Consider the following 15,835-nt stretch of genomic DNA (forward strand, 5'->3'; position numbering starts at 1 on the left):
TTTCTCCATATAGGATGCGTTGTGGCAATACGGGACTCACTTATCTACAAGGAGGGAAAAAATGGATCGGTCGTTCGATGGGCCCGAGCACTGTAAAAAAAAAAAACAGGTGCTGAAGGCGTAGGTTGAAAACCACGGTGAGAACTCTTCTTTTATTTCTTGCAGCAGACCCACTTAAAAGAAGTCACGTAATGATTCATAATGACCCGTCCGGCTAAAAACAGAAGTCCCGACGACCTACCTGTCATCTTTTAGCATCCTGCTAACAAGCTTAAAAGCACCAGTGAGGAGCAGAGTTTAACCACAGCAGGTTTGTGCAAGGAAAACAAGAGTCGGATTTTAGGAGAGCATTGGTTGCAGCTGCAAGGTAAGCCTTTCCCTCCTTCTCAGTCGCCAGCCTCCGGTGCTTTGAAGAAATGAAATTGGGGGCTAGGAGGGAGGGTATCTTACAGCATGGAAGTGATCAGAAACTCTACATTATTGGTAAAACGAGGGAGACTTTTTTTAAAACCAAATCATTGGGGTTTTTGACTAACCTCACCAACAGTTGACTTTACTTAAGTCAGTAATTGTGCGATTCGTCTAGAAGAGAATAGGGGAAAGATAAGGGGGGAACGATAACAGAAGATAAGCAATTTAATGTATAGGAGCTGGAGGAAGGGTGTGAGGAGGTGGGGGGGGGCTGCTACACCCCATGGCTTGAAGCGGATTCCATTCAAACACGGGCTTATAGTTTGATTCAATGGCTTAGCACCCATACAAGTGACTCCAGCTCCCCACTTCATTTCAAACCTTCGAGCCATTATTCATGAGATCTGGTGAAGGAAAGGTGCATGTCGATAGATTAAAGGTTGGGGAGGGTGACCGTGTACCTTGGAGTAGCCAACATTATAATATGCCTATTGCAAATCAAGTCCCACGGTGGAATTTTCCACCTGATGCCCATCCACATGAGGAAAGCACCGGGCAGTTGACTGGTGTGGTGCTTGGCCCCACTCAGGCTGGATTTAATTGGCTTGCAGGTCATCACATCAGGCGTTGTTGTCCTGTTCGGAAGGCCAAATGAAAAGCGCACAGTGGCTCTACCTGTGTGGACTTGTGACGGTGGCGTTGATTCCTGCCAGCAGGCAGGTTGTCCTCAAGGATACATCCGATGAGTCTAGGTAAGGCGTCTTTGAGACGGACAAACTCACCGTGGGCTGGTGGGACTGGCGGAAGGAGGTGGAGATGGACTGTCTCGGACAGGTAGCATTAGCGTTAACCATGCAGATGCCTCGGTTTTATTCAGCGTGGTTGCCAGGGGATGTGCAGCAGATGAAAAACACCCGAATAACATGGTGAGGTGTATTACGTAGCAGAGAATATGGCTGATAATGAGCACGGCTCGACAAATCCGATTTCAGCCGGTCGCCCCGTTCACCGGTGGTGCAGGCATGCGTGGTGCGGGGCTGGCGAGTGGATTTCGCTGCGGTTTGTCGAGCCCTGATAATGAGGCTAGAATCACAGGGGTCATCACGTCCAACCCCCGGCCCTCACGACAGGACCAAGCCGTGATCATCCCTGACAGGCGTCTGTCTCACCTGCTCTTAAATATCTCCAGGGATGGAGATTCCACGACCTCCCTGGGCAATTTATTCCAGTGGTGGGATGTAGTGTCAGTACCTTGCTGGTTGCTGTGCGTGGGCTGTGGATGACCCCTACTGGCTTCTGTCTGTGTGCACTGCCCAGCGCGGGGCGCCTTGAGGGCCCCCATGACAGTAACCGAACCGGTCCTACCTGTTAAGGGAAGGGAGGGAACAAAGGAAGTGAGTGTTGGGGGAAGGGGCGGTCTTTGGCTGGAATCATGAAGGAGACAGACTGGAATCTAGGGGCCAGGGACCCCCATCTCAAAGGGTCTGAGGCATCCTGCCCCTGACTCCTGTAGCCACATCACGTCTGTGCTGGGCTGTATCCCGGAGAAGCAATAAACCCCTCTGTTCTACTGGCTGGCGGAGCCCGTTCTTGCTGCTACAGGGCTGCAGGATCGGGGGGGGGGGGGGAGGAACCCCGACACGCCGTCACAAGTGGTTACCTAACTTGACAGTGGAGAGGGAAAAGTCATTTAATTGTTCCCCTAATATAAGAACTAGGGGTCAGCCAATCGAATGAATAGGCAGCAGGTTTAGAACACACAAAAGGAAGTTTTTCTTCACACAGCGCACAGTCAACCTGTGGAACTCCTTGCCGGAGGATGCGGTGAAGGCCAGGACTTTAACAGCATGTGAAAAAGAGCTAGATAAAGTCACAGAGGATAGGTCCATCAGTGGCTATTAGCCAGGATAGGTAGGATTGGTGTCCCTAGCCTCCGTTTGTCAGGACTGGGAATGGGTGACAGATCACTTGATTCCTTGTTCTGTTCATTCCCTCTGGGGCATCTGCCATTGGCCACTGTCAGCAGACAGGATCGTGGGCTAGAGGGACTTTGGGTCTGACCCAGTCTGGCCATTAATAATACATGGAGATATACCATCTCATAGAGCTGGACGGGACCTTGAGAGGTCATCAAGTCCAGCCCCCTGCCCTTACAGCAGGACCAAGTACCATCCCTGACAGATTTTGCCCCGGATCCCTAAATAGTCCCATCAAAGATTGAACTCACAACCCTGGGTTTAGCAGACTAATGCTCAAACCACCGAACTCACCCTCCATTCTTACATGCTACGTTGATGACAAGGCCGGGGCAAAATGCCGGCCTTTCACTGCACGCTGCCATCCGCGGGACCCTGTATCCCTTCCATCACAGCAGCGACGTAACGTATCTCATCCCTCTCTCCCACGCAGGTGGCAGTCTTTTGAATCGAAAAGCGCTCGGAGTTTTACTTCCAACATTAAGCGCCATTCTGAAGGCACCTTCAGCAGTGACTTTACCAGATACTTGGACAAGATGAAGGCCAAGGACTTTGTGCACTGGCTTATCAACACGAAACGTTACAGGTACACGCGGAATACAGCTGAAACCGGTAGAACGTGGACCTCATTCTAGGCCGACTCCCAAGAACTGAGGGACTTAGGCACTGCTTAAAAGATTTCTGTCCAGGCTTTTTCACAGTGAGAAACTGGGCGGGAAAGGTGGGAGGGGGAAAAGGAGTTTTAAAAAAATGATATTTTTCATGACTGTGTCTGCTTTCCTGAGAAATTTCAATCTTTTGTCAAAAAAAAACCAAACACCCAACCACTGAAATATTTTGGCCTCAACGTATAAAGGGGTCTGTGGGTGGCCCAAGTTTTTCAGGATTCAACGTTTCTGCCCTCCCTCCAAAAAATTGGGAACATTTTCTGGGGGAAATTTGTAAGATGAAAAAAAAAATCTTGATTTGTCAATAATGTCTGTGAGGAAAAACGAGGGAAAGACAGACACGGTTTGCTCTGTTTAGGGTGACCACATGTCCCGATATTTGGAATTTGTCTTAGATAGGTGATTATCTCCTCCCCCCCCCCTCTCTCTCTCTCACACACACACACACACACACACACACACACACACACACACACAGATTTTCCACATTTGCTATCCAGTCATCCTAGCTCTGTTCGAGCGACTACACTCAAAATAGCAATGTGGCGATCGCAAGAAGGGATGCGGCGCTACCCAGTCACCCAAGTACAAGCCGGCGTGACCCCCCAGGTCTGTTTTGGATGGCTAACCCATGCTACAATCCCCACACTGCCTTGAGAAGACCACCGGACTGTCTACCTGGGTGGGAAGGCCGGCTCCCAGCTGCCGTGTGAACAAGGCAAAGAATCCCAGAACACTAGAACTGGAAGGGACCTCAAGAGGTCATCGAGTCCAGTCCCCTGCCCTCACAGCAGGACCAAGCACCATCTAGATCATCCCTGACAGGTGTCTGTCCAACCTGCTCTTAAATATCTCCAGTGATGGAGATTTTACAACCTCCCTAGGCAATTTATTCCAGTGTTTAGCCACACTGACAGGAAGTTTTTAACCTAAACCTCCCTTGCTGCAATTAGGGTACCTGAATCCCTCTCCAATCACCCCAGTGACAACACCCCATGCCAACCCAACCCAAAGTGGTCTGGGCAGCAGTAGGGGGCAGGCGTATCGGCCCAGGCGTCTTGGGTGAGGCCGATCCAACAGAGGCCAACAGTGGCAGCTTTTAAGGGGGAAGAGTTTTAAAAGATCAGGCTGTTGGGAAAGACAAGGCCTAAATCGAAAATAACGTCTGTTCTGGAAGAATGCATGATGCTCTCTAGGAGTCCGAGTGGACCACAAGCTACATAGGAGTCCAGAGTGGGATGCTGTTGCAAAGAAAGCCAACGTGATTCTGGGCAGCATGAACAGGAGGGTGGTGACCAAGACACGAGACGTCATTCTTCCGCTCTGCTCTGCACTGGTCAGGCCTCAGTTGGAGTGTTGCGTCCAGTTCTGGGCACCACATTTCCAGAAAGCGGTGGAGAAATTGGAGAGGGTCCAGAGAAGAGCAGCAAAAGGTCTAGAGAACATGAGGGAAGACTGAAGGAATTAGGCTTGTTTTGTTTAGAGAAGAGACAACGGAGGGGACATGCGAGCAGCTTTCAAGTACCTGAAAGAGTGTCACAAGGAGGAGGGAGAAAAATTATTCTCCTTAATGTCTGATAATGAGGCAAGAAGCAATGGGCTTAAATTGCGGGAAGGTAGTGCCACGGGGCAGGTGAGTCCGGTGCCTTAGGCAGGGTCTTACGCCCCAAGAGTGTCCCAAACTCTAAGGGCAAGGCCCAGTCACTATAACCCCTGCTCCCCCACAAGTCTGGCCTTGCGGCCACAGTCAATACAACATCCCTTCTCTCGGAGAAGCGAGGCCCAGTGGCCTGGGTCCCTCTCAGCCCCTTCCCTTAGGGCGGTGGGGCCTAGTAGCCTGGATCAGTCATCACACCTTTCCCTTACGGAAGTGAGGCCTAATGGTCAGAGCCAGCAGAGGTGCCCGCTACTGCAAGGGCAGTAAGGCCTAGCAGCCAGAGTCCGTATCAATAGCTCCCTGCTCCAGGGCAGTAAGGCCTAGCGGACAGAGTCAGTATCAATCGCTCCCTGTTCTAGGGTAGTAATGCCTAGCGGCCAGCGCCAATAGTCACAGCTGTAGCACTTCCCATGAAGGTTAGGGCCTGGGACCCAGACCCTCCCTCTCCACCAGGTCCCAGCCCAGGGCCCTGTCAGTGGTGGGTTTGTCCCACCGTTAGCCCAGCGGGGAATCCCCCCGAAAAACGCTGAGCTTTCAGAGGTTTTTACCTCCCCGTCCTGGTTGCGTCCAGGCTGGAGGCTCCTCCAGCCATCTCTCACTGCCTGGCCCCCGTGGTTCGGTCCTCCCGTAGCTCCACCTGCAGAGCTCCAGCCGCACATCCTTCCTCTGCGGCGGTCAGCCCTGACTGAGCTGCTCCGCCCGCCTTTATACCTGCCCTCCATCTGGAGCATGCCCAGTAGGGCTGTGGGGGCGGGGCCTTCTCAGCCAGGCAGCCCTGGTTCACTCTTTCGTGCCCAGTGTGGGGCTGGTACATCCTTTCACAGGGAGGTTCAGGTTGGACATGAGGAAAAACTTCCTGCCTGTCGGGGGGTTAAACACTGGAATCAATTGCCTAAGGAAGTTGTGGAATCTCCATCCCTGGAGATATCTAAGAGCAGCTTAGATAGACGTCTATCAGGGATGATCCAGCTGGCGCTTGGTCCTGCCGTGAGGGCAGGGGATGGGACATAACGACCTCCCGAGGGCCCTTCCGGTTCTAGGATTCCACGACTCTACCAAGCAGGGAGAGTCGAGTGAATGTTTGCACAGTGGCTACCACCCAGGGTGAGTATCTCTTGTTTTCCACAGCTCAACAAAGAGGTACATAAAAGGAGACCACAACCACATCTCCTTCCCCTCGGACCACTCGCTAGTTAGGTAAGTCAGATACATTGTGACTTGTCACACAGCTGGGGCTTGCAAGCTGCTCCCACAGCCGTATCTCTGGCTGGGTTGCCTGCAGAAACCACGCTGGTGAGTTCTAGACCTGACAGCTAAAGAGGCAGGTACATTCCCTTCAGGTGAGTAGCAGCGTTTTAACCTCCACCGAGGACAGAGACGAAGAGCCGTGTTAGCATGGGTTACGCACTGCCTTTGCCGGGGGAAGATTGTCCCAAGCTAAGGGGTCAAACCGTGTTGTGTAGTCAGCGTGTTTCAAAGGACCGGCTCGATTCCAGAGACATTTTCCCCCGAAATGGTTGGAAACGATCCAGAGTTGCAGCGGTCTAGTTTGTTCCGGCTTTTCCCTTTTCTTTAGTCTTTCTATTAATGTTAATATTAGTCCTCCACTATCGAAGCATAAATGTTTCAACGAAGCTTTTGTGGCGCTTCTACCCCGATTTCTTTTTCTTTTTCTTTCTGTTCTTCATGTTTTCCCACAGTTTCAATTTTTCATCCCCATTTGGGACACAAACAAACAACACAAACCCCTTTTCTGACCAGTTCCCGTGCCATGCATGAGACTAGGGGTGCGGAACCTAAGGCCCAAGAGCCGGATACAGCCCCTAGTTTGCCTAGATCCGTCCCCTGAGGCTCAGGACTCCCCCCGCAGCCTGCTCCTACACTCTCCCTCCTGCTCAGAACCCACACCCCACACCTGCTTCCTGGCACCCCCCTCCCCCACACTGAACCCCTCATTTTTGTCCCCACCCCAGAGCCTAGGGGGCCTACAAAATCTACCCGCCTGAGCCCCCCCCATGCATGGGGGGAGTGTCTTTCTCCTTCTCAGGCAGGGGCTGTATCAATGAGTGTTTTTGGGGGGGGTTGCTTTCCACTTGTGTGTGTGGCCCCCGACTGATTTTTCTGTGGTTCAGTGGTCCCCCAACCCAAAAAAGAGGCTCCCTGCCCCTGATTTAGAGGGCTACACTGATTCTATTCAAAAATCAGCAGCAGAAATTGAACTAGGGACTTGCAGTTCGGAAAGTACAGGCTCCTACCTCCTGAACCCCAAAATTCACTGCCTCGCAGCCCCGTCGACCCATGCATGTGGTCTCACTCTCGGAGCGGGACAAAGTCCTACAACTGTGTTTGTGTTCACTAGCCACAATGTACCAAGCACAAGAGATTGATGGAATTAAGTCCGTGCTAGGCCGTGGGAAGGGTGTAGTCACACCGCCCAAACCAGAGTCAGACTCAGGCTGCGTCTGCACTGGGGAGGTTTGGCGACAAACGTGCCAACGTCGCCAAAGGCGAAACCAGTCAAGCCATTTTTTCTGCCTCCCATTGTCGACATTTCGTGGCCACGTGGCTCGCTCCCCTGTCGACAAAGCAAAGCATTGTGGGTAAGCATCCCGCAGGGCAGTGAGGCGGGAAGGCAGAGCGGATCCCTCTGGGATTCTATCGGAGTTCGCCCACAACCTCCGTCACTGAATTCTAACTGTGTTTTGTGTGTTTGTCTTGTAGGTCCAATTAGCTACCAGACCAGGAATTCAGACTTCTGGAAGAGTGGATCTAGTCCCATTTGACAGTCCCCAAATGCTTTTAAAAGAAGGGTTTCTCAATGAAACGGGATAGTACTAAGTGTTCATTGCTTCCAGCCGCTTGTCGTTACGAGGTGCTGTGAAATCCCAAACATCTGTGATGAGTTTTGTCAGCTGTGTCACAACGGATTTGTCTTGTACCTTTGTTCTGTGTTTCTTAGTGCTGTCCGCAGCCTGCTTCTCTGGCACCACAGTTTCTGCACCTTCTCTTAAATGACAATAAATCCACACCGAATGCAGCATTTTGCTTTCTCAAGCCAAGATCTGACTTATTTTTTAAAGAAAATTGCCCTAATAATGTTCCAACATGCACTGGAAGTGAAAACGTGACAAACCTGTGCCCGAGGGCCGCAGATAGTTAAGGTTCTGTGTCACAAACATGCTTAGGTTAATGTTTAGTGTATGTGAGAAAGAGGTCTCAGCGCAAACTCTGTAGCATAGCTGGACTATGGGGGGCTGAGCCAAAATAGGGAGTCCTAGGCACTTTATATAATACAAACAGCAGAAAAACACTGGCAGTTATATTTCAAACTCAGCTTGTTGGTTCAGATGAGACACATCTGCAAGCCCCAAATATGCAATTAAATTAAATAACCCTACATTCCTTTTATAAGACTTCTCGTGCATAACTCCAAAAGCGTTTTACTGAAGAGGTAGATGTCGATATCTTTATTGGGAAACTGAGGCACGGAGGCAAACTGAGTTCCCCAAGATAACCCAGCAGCCTAGCCAGGGATAGAACATGGCCTGAGCTCTAGCCACAAAACAAGAGCTGAGTTCTGCACTGAAACCCACCGTGTCAGCGAATTCCCCTCGATGGGATTTCAGCAAGTTTTTGCCAACTCCTGGCACTAGCTCAAGCCGGGCATCTCATCTCTTCTGACTTTCCTGCGGTTCGTTACGTGTGGCCGAAGGCGGAGCACAGATCTCTGTTCGATTTATGCCAGGGTGGGCAATTACCCGCCCACACGGGCCGCATCTGGTCCACCAGGGTTAGCTGCTGATGGGTCCCCTGCACGGCGGCAAGTACCAGCAATTCCAGCTCCTGTGGGCTATGGATCACCGTTCCCAGACAATGGGAGCTGTGGGAAGTGTTGTCCCAGTCCACGCCACTTCCTGCTGCTCCTATTGGCCGGGAACAGCAATCCACAGCCAATGGGAGCTGTGGGAAGCGTTGTCCCAGTCCACGCCACTTCCTGCTGCTCCTCTTGGCCGGGAACAGCAATCCACAGCCAATGGGATCTGTGGGAAGCGTTGTCCCGGTCCGCGCCACTTCCTGCTGCTCCTATTGGCCGGGAACAGTGATCCGTAGCCAATGGGAGCTGTGGGAAGCGTTGTCTCAGTCCGCGCCACTTCCTGCTGCTCCTCTTGGCCGGGAACAGCGATCCACAGCCAATGGGAGCTGCAATGACCAGTACCTATGGCCGTGTGGGTAAATATAGCAGCGGTGGCCTGCCAGACGAACCACCACTGTATTATTGCCCACCCCTGCTTTATGCATTTCCTAAACCAACTTGGGTACCCTAAGTGGCGGGGGGAGAGGGTAAAGCGACGGTAGATGGGGGCCGCTAATGGACAGCTCTCCCCCCACGACCTGTTGGGAGTCCCAGGTCGGATTGCTCAATCACACCAGCCAGGAGTTTGAGACCTTTGGTTTACCGTTGGGTTCCGAGGCTCTCACCTTGATTTACAAATTCTTCCAGTTTTCAGGCTGTTGTGGGGCGAAAACATCATCATGCATGCCCCCAAATCAGAGGTAGCTTCATTAGGTTTTGTAGAAATTCTCCTTGGTTTACAGTGCTTGATCGTCTCATTCCTGAATCTTGAGTTTATTAAAGGCATCTCGCCCCTTTCTGAAACTGTGGAGGGGGAAGAAGTGAATCTAAACCAGAAATAAAATAAATTGTCCCTCCTGAGCCACTCCATAGAATAAAATAGAGGTGAGTTGCAGTTAGAATAATAGCCTATTGCAGCCACCAGTAGACTGGTGGATTCCAACTTCTTTGGGGTCTTTTAATTCATTAGAAGTTGCAAGAATCCACTGTCATTTAGGAAGTCATAAAAGGGTGGTTGTGTTAGTCTGTTTCTGCAAACACAGTGAGGAATCCAGTGGCACCTTAAAAACTAACAGATTTATTTGGGCATAAGCTTTCCTGGGGAAACGACACTTTGTCGGATACATGAAGTGGTTCTATGCATCTGACGAAGTGGTTTTACCCACGAATGTTTATTCTCAAATAACTCCGTTAGGCCATATCTGCACTCCATGGAAGATCGCTGCTGCCACAATCAGTCTTCCGGAGTTTGATTTAGCAGGTCTAGTCAAGACCCACTAAATCAAACTCAGAGGGCACCCCCGTTACTCCTGCTCTTACAAGGAGTAAGGGAAGCTGACGGACGCGGTCGCTTCTGTGGGGCTCATGCTGTGGTGATAGTGGGGAAACTCGAATCAAGTATGTAATTAATGTAGCTGGAGTTGCATATCTTAATTTGACCTTCCCTTTGAGTGTAGACCTAGCCTTAGTCTTTGAGGTACCACAGGATTGCCCGTTGTCATTTAAAGGTCAGGCATCCAACTTCCTTCTTGCACTGTTGAAAAAACTTTTGCCCATACACTTAAAAAGTTAGACACAGAAGCACAGGACTGGAAAAGACCTTGAGAGATTATTTAGTCCAGTCCCCTACACTCACGGCTGGACCAAACCTCATCTAGACCATCCTTGATAGATGCTTTTCTAACTACTCTGAAAAATCCTCCAATGATCAAGATTCCACAACCTCCCTGGGCAATTTATTCCAGTGCTTAACCACCCCGATAGGAAACGTTTCCTTGTGTCCAACCTCAGCTGACCTTGCTGCAGATTAAGCCCATTGCTTCTTGTCCTAATATCAGAGGTTAAGAAGAATATTTTTTCTCCTTCCTCCTTGTAACAATATGCCACCCTGCCAGGACCAGCTCATTCAAGGTCTTCCTAGAGACGGGGGTGGAAGATCTCACTGCAGCCCATTGTGCAGTAGAGCTGCAAAGTTAAGCATGGATGGGGAAAATATAAATCTGGTTAGAAGAGCTGAGAACGGTGTTGATGGGACTCAGTGGGAAGAGGCTGGCTTAGCTGATGGCATCAGATGATTTCTTGCCCTACAATGACACAACCCAACGGAGAATCACCCACCCGCTTCTTTCACTAACCCTCTCCAGCCCCCTAAGTTAAATGACAAAAAATCTCACTGCCGTGTGCCATAATTAGGGGCAAAACTTTCTCGCCTCTGCTATGACACCTTTACTGTCCTTTTGCGTTTTGTTTTTTTTCCCAGTTACATACACTCCCCCTGCAGACACAATACAGCCGCTGCACGCGGCTGTGTCCCGTGCCCAGAAGAACCAGCAAAACAGGTTACATTCACTGTGCATTTTAATTTGGATCTCTGTTAGAACCCCCAGGCCTCGACTCAGGTAGGTGTTTGCCGGGTGTTGTGCCAGCAAGCCAGTCCATGGATTTCTGTGCCTTTCCCTAAGCAGAAAGTTAAAAGGCCTGGGTTTAATGTTAGCTTCCTGTTTAAATATCTTAGACCCAGTGTCTACTCTCCACCATAAAGCCCCAATGGGATTCAGGCGCCTCCATTCCATTTTCAAACGTCACGACTTCGGCGACTACGTTTCAAACTCGATGGATTCCAGGCTCCTGTGTGGCTTTTGAGCATGTTACCGTAAGCTTGTGGTTCTCAACTGGTGGTCCATGGTGACTTTTTCGGTGGTCTACAGGAACATTGTCCAAAGTCACATGGCATGAGCAGGCACCAAAAATCTGTTCGTAAGAAATAGATTTCAAACCAAAATATTCGTTGTCTGTTCTTTTTTATCATATCTCAAAAAGCAGGTGGTCCATGAAAATTTTGTGATTGGCCTGGTGGTCCGTGGACTGAAACGAGATGAGAACCACCACCCTAAGCAACTTCTAACATGCTTTGTTTAGTTTGAAAAAGAGAAGCCCAAGAGAGGACATGATCACAGCTTTCAAGTACCTAAAAGAGTGTTACAAGGAGCAGGGAGAAAAATTGTTAGCCTTGACCTCTGAGGGTAGGACAAGGAGCAACGGGCTTAAATTGCAGCAAGGGAGGTTCAGGTGGGACATTAGGAAACACTCCCTAAGTCTCGGGGTGGTTAAGCACTGGAATAAATTGCCTAGGGAGGTTGTGGAATCTCCATCACTGGCGATATTCAAGAGCAGGTTAGACAGACACCTGTCAGGGATGATCTAGATGGTGCGCGGTCCTGCCATGAGGGCAGGGGACTGGACGTGATGACCTTTCGAGATCCCTTCCAGTTCTAGTGTTCTAGGATTCTACGCTTGGACTCAATGGAGCTATTCACCTGCTTAAAGTTACGCACGAGCTTAAGGACTCATCGGGACAGTGCCCCCAGAATGTACAGTGCCCCCAAAACTGAGTTCCTTAGTGCATTGCTCTTCCTCCTTAAAACAGAGAAACAGCCAAACGCTTCTGTGGTTCCCTTTGGGTATGTCCCCAAGTCCACCTCCGCACAGTTTACTCAATTCCCTTTTTCCCCCATGCCTTGCTTCTTACTCAAACTCTGTCTGGAAAGCCCCCTCGTATACCCCTCTCTCTCTCCACCAGCACAATTTTTTCCTTTCAAACACATTGAAGGTGGCATATGGGGTCAAACAAAAAAAATTTTATTATTTTTTCCATTATTTCTGATGCGCTACAGATAAATCAAAGACAGCCACCGTTCCGACTGCTGAGGTACCACAATCACCAAGCAACATTTCACAGACATGAACCACAAGACAACATTTTTTTTTTTTACAGAACAAACCCAAACAAAGCCCCCAGCCCGGAAATAAAATCAATCCAATCACCCGACGGACTTTTAGCAAATGGTTTAATTGTCAGTAACACAGAGTTCACTTTTGTTTTCCAGTCTTATTTACAATATGGAGTGTTTGCAAACTACATCATCTCTTACAACAAAATAAATATATTTCAGTATCTCTAGAAAGAAAATAAATTTCTCCGTTTCTACATGTAGCGTACGAGGAGGAAAAAAATATAGTAGAAAAAATGTGCCAGCACCTTTTTTTACATTTTTTTTCCTTCTTTGTTTAGGGATTATTACGCATTTCATTTTAGCAAGTATTTTCAAAGGGACCTAAGGGAATTAGACATCAGATTCCCTTAGAGAACTTCAGTGCCTAATTCCTCCCAGCCTTTGTCAGTCTCCAAACCAAAAAAATCGCACAAATTAGATCCCTCAGATTACAGCGGACGATTTAAAAATGCCTTACAAGAGCAAGCGAAGACACGAACCTACGGCACGGTAAAAGAATCCACCCTTTAGACATCAGCTGTATTGCACCAAATCTGTTTCTTCGTACTATTGGGGTTTAAAAGGAAAAGCGGTACCGATGTAAAACAGCTGGCGGGAATGGTACATTTTGCTCCGGGGAAAATTGTCCTTGACAATTAGGAGGTGAATTTCTCATCTGGCAATGGGAGTTAGGCACCAAACCGCCACGTGTGTCTTTGAAAATCTTTCCACGGCGTATTTACAGTATGATCAACCAACAAGAGTCAAAAATCATGAGTTAGCCCCGGAGCACAAGATGAATTCAAATCAGGAGATTTTGAAAAGGACAGATCTGCGCGGGGGTGGGGGGCGGAATCCTATTTTTTCTACGTTAATGTTCACTGGATTCACATTGTTAGGACACAGACATTCAGACCTGCCTGTAAAGGCCTCTGTTTTAAGCATTGTGGTGTATCCTTGCCATTTTACTAATTACAGGGGTATAAAAACCAAAACTCAAACTCACAGTCTATCTGCATGTGAGCGTCTGAAGCCTTGTTCTTAAGCTAAGGCTTTTGGTTAAGAGGCAGGAGCAGTCATCACAAGGGACGTCAGATCTTGGCACACTCCAAACTAGTCGCATTGAAATAAGGCAATTTGGGGCTGTTGGAAAGGTGGACTAGCACCGATCTAACACCTCCATTAAAAGGGAAGAGCCTACAACAGGGATGGGAAAGATGCATCCCGGGGGCCACATCCAGCCGAGGGGACGCATCCGGCCCACCGAACACTTGATCCGGCCGGCAGACTGCATCTGGAAACTTTTTATTTATATCAGGATCCTATGTAAATGGCTCACAGCCCCGGTAGCCGTGGGACCACGAGCCACAAGTCCATTAAATTCCTGCGGTTTAAAGGGCTCGCAGCCCATGGCTCCATCGCCACCACGTTGCCTGGGAGCCGCCCAACGTTGCTGCGGCTATTGAAAGGGCTTCAGGTCACGGCACTACCCCTGCAAGGGCTGGCACTGCAAACCCTTTACATAGCCGCAGCAACCCCGGGCAGCTACCAGGTGATGGGGTAGCAGCGTGGCTGGGAGCTGGGAGCATAAGAACTTAAGATCAGCCGGACTGGGTCAGATCAAAGGTCCATCTAGCCCAGTGTCCTGTGTGCCCACAGTGGTCAGTGCCAGAGGGGGTGGACCAAAGACAATGATCAAGCAATTTGTCTCCTGCCACCCTTCTCCAGCCTTTGCCAAACAGAGGCCAGGTGCACCCTTCCTTACCCCCTGGCTAATAGCCTTGTATGGACCTAACCTCCATGAATTTATCTAGCTCTTTTTTAAACTCTGTTACAGTCCTTCACAGCCTCCTCTGGCGAGGAGTTCCACAGGTTAACTGTGTCCTTTGCTATGGCTTTAATTCAAAGCCTCCAGCCCCAGATCACTCTGAGGTGCAAAGAGTTTCCATTTTCCTTCAAGCGGAACGAGCCCAGAATAATCTTCATGGGATTTTTCGTCTTCAGAATGTGGTGGAAGTTTTCACTTTTGCGGCAGTAAACTCATCTAGGCCTCCGGTCTTTCAGGGGGCAACAGCCGTGTTGGGCTCTGTTCTGAATCCATCCAAGGATCATAGAATCATAGAACCCTAGGGCTGGAGGAGACCTCAGGAGTCATCGAACCCAGCCCTCTACCCAAAGCAGGGCCAGCCCCAACTCAACCCTCCCAGCCAGGCAGGACCGGCCCACAACATTCTGGCACCTGAGGTGGGGCGCTCAAGTGATACCCCCACCCCCCTTCGCTTGGGCCAAACCTGTGAAAGGTTTCAATTCTGCCTCCTTCTTCTCCTCCTCTCATGGGACTGCTCCGCTACCTACCCCAATAAAGGAGAACTAACAACTTAAAATGCCTTGTTCAAAAATGTTAAGTAACACTTACCCTCTGCCCTGAAAGTTACGTCTACACTACAAAGTTAATTCAAACTAACAGACGTTAGTTCGAATTAACTTTGATAGGCGCTACCCATACAAACCGCTAGTTCGAACTTAATTCGAACTAGCGGAGTGCTTAATTCGAACTAGGTAAACCTCATTCTACGAGGACTAACGCCTAGTTCAAATTAAGTAGTTCGAATTAGTGCTGTAGTGTAGACATACCCAGAGAGAATACAGATGAACCAGCAGCAGACACAATTTTCTACACTCTGGGTCTTAGTGGCACTCCCCCCCGCCTCCAGTTTGGCTCATGAGGCGGCTGCCTCAGTTCCCCTCATGGTAGGGCCAGTTCTGCCAGCCAGGGCTTTGTCAAGCCGGGACTTAAAAACCCCTAGGATGGAGATTCCACCTCCTCCCTAGGGAACCCAGCCCAGCGCTTCCCCACCCGCCTAGGGAAATCGTTTTACGTAATCTCCAACCTAGACCTCCCACTGCAACTTGAGCCCATTGCTCCTTGTTCTGCCCCCCCTGAGAACAGCCTCTCTCCATCCTCTTTGAAACCTCCCTTCAGGGAACTGGAGACTGCTCTCAATTCCCCCCCCCCCCCTCTTCTGCAGACTAAACAAGCCCAAATCCCTCAGCCGCTCCTCGTTGGTCATGTGCTCCAGCCCCCGAATCATGTCGACAACGAGAAAGTCATGACACGGAGGGTGTGTCTAGACTACACCTCTCTGTCGACAGAGAGATGTAGATTAGGCAGGTCGAAATTGCTAATGAAGCAGGGATTTAAATATCCCATGCTTCATTAGCATAAACATGGCCACCACTTTTTTTCGAAACGGTTTAAAAAAAAAAAGAATCCGGCAGCCTAGATGCGGATCTGTCGAAAATAAACCCTTTTTCGACAGATCCTGTAAACCTCATTTTTTGAGGAATACAGGATCTGTCGAAATTGGAACAAAATACAGGACTATGTAGCACTTTAAAGACTAAGAAGATGGTTTATTAGATGATGAGCTTTCGTGGGCCAGACGAAAGCTCATCATCTAATAAACCATCTTGTTAGTCTTTAAAGTGCTACATAG

General features: G+C 49.5%; 1 protein-coding gene across 1 annotated transcript; it reads left to right on the forward strand.

Moving 5' to 3' along the window:
* Positions 1-1,062: 1,062 nt before the first annotated feature.
* LOC102463478 (exendin-3-like) lies at positions 1,063-7,443 on the forward strand. The gene is made up of 4 exons (XM_075903382.1): positions 1,063-1,163; positions 2,821-2,973; positions 5,841-5,909; positions 7,434-7,443. The coding sequence occupies exons 1-4, from the start codon at positions 1,063-1,065 to the stop codon at positions 7,441-7,443; spliced, it is 333 nt and encodes a 110-aa protein (XP_075759497.1).
* The last annotated feature ends 8,392 nt before the right edge of the window (positions 7,444-15,835 follow it).

Source organism: Pelodiscus sinensis, chromosome 19, assembly GCF_049634645.1.
Source record: "Pelodiscus sinensis isolate JC-2024 chromosome 19, ASM4963464v1, whole genome shotgun sequence".
Classification (NCBI taxonomy): Eukaryota; Metazoa; Chordata; order Testudines; family Trionychidae; genus Pelodiscus; species Pelodiscus sinensis.

Coding starts and splice junctions, on each gene's coding strand:
- LOC102463478 (XM_075903382.1), top strand. CDS start 1,063: ATGAAAAGCGCACAGTGGCTCTACCTGTGTGGACTTGTGACGGTGGCG. Junction 1,164..2,820: donor GATACATCCGATGAGTCTAG/GTAAGGCGTCTT, acceptor TCTCCCACGCAG/GTGGCAGTCTTTTGAATCGA. Junction 2,974..5,840: donor ATCAACACGAAACGTTACAG/GTACACGCGGAA, acceptor TGTTTTCCACAG/CTCAACAAAGAGGTACATAA.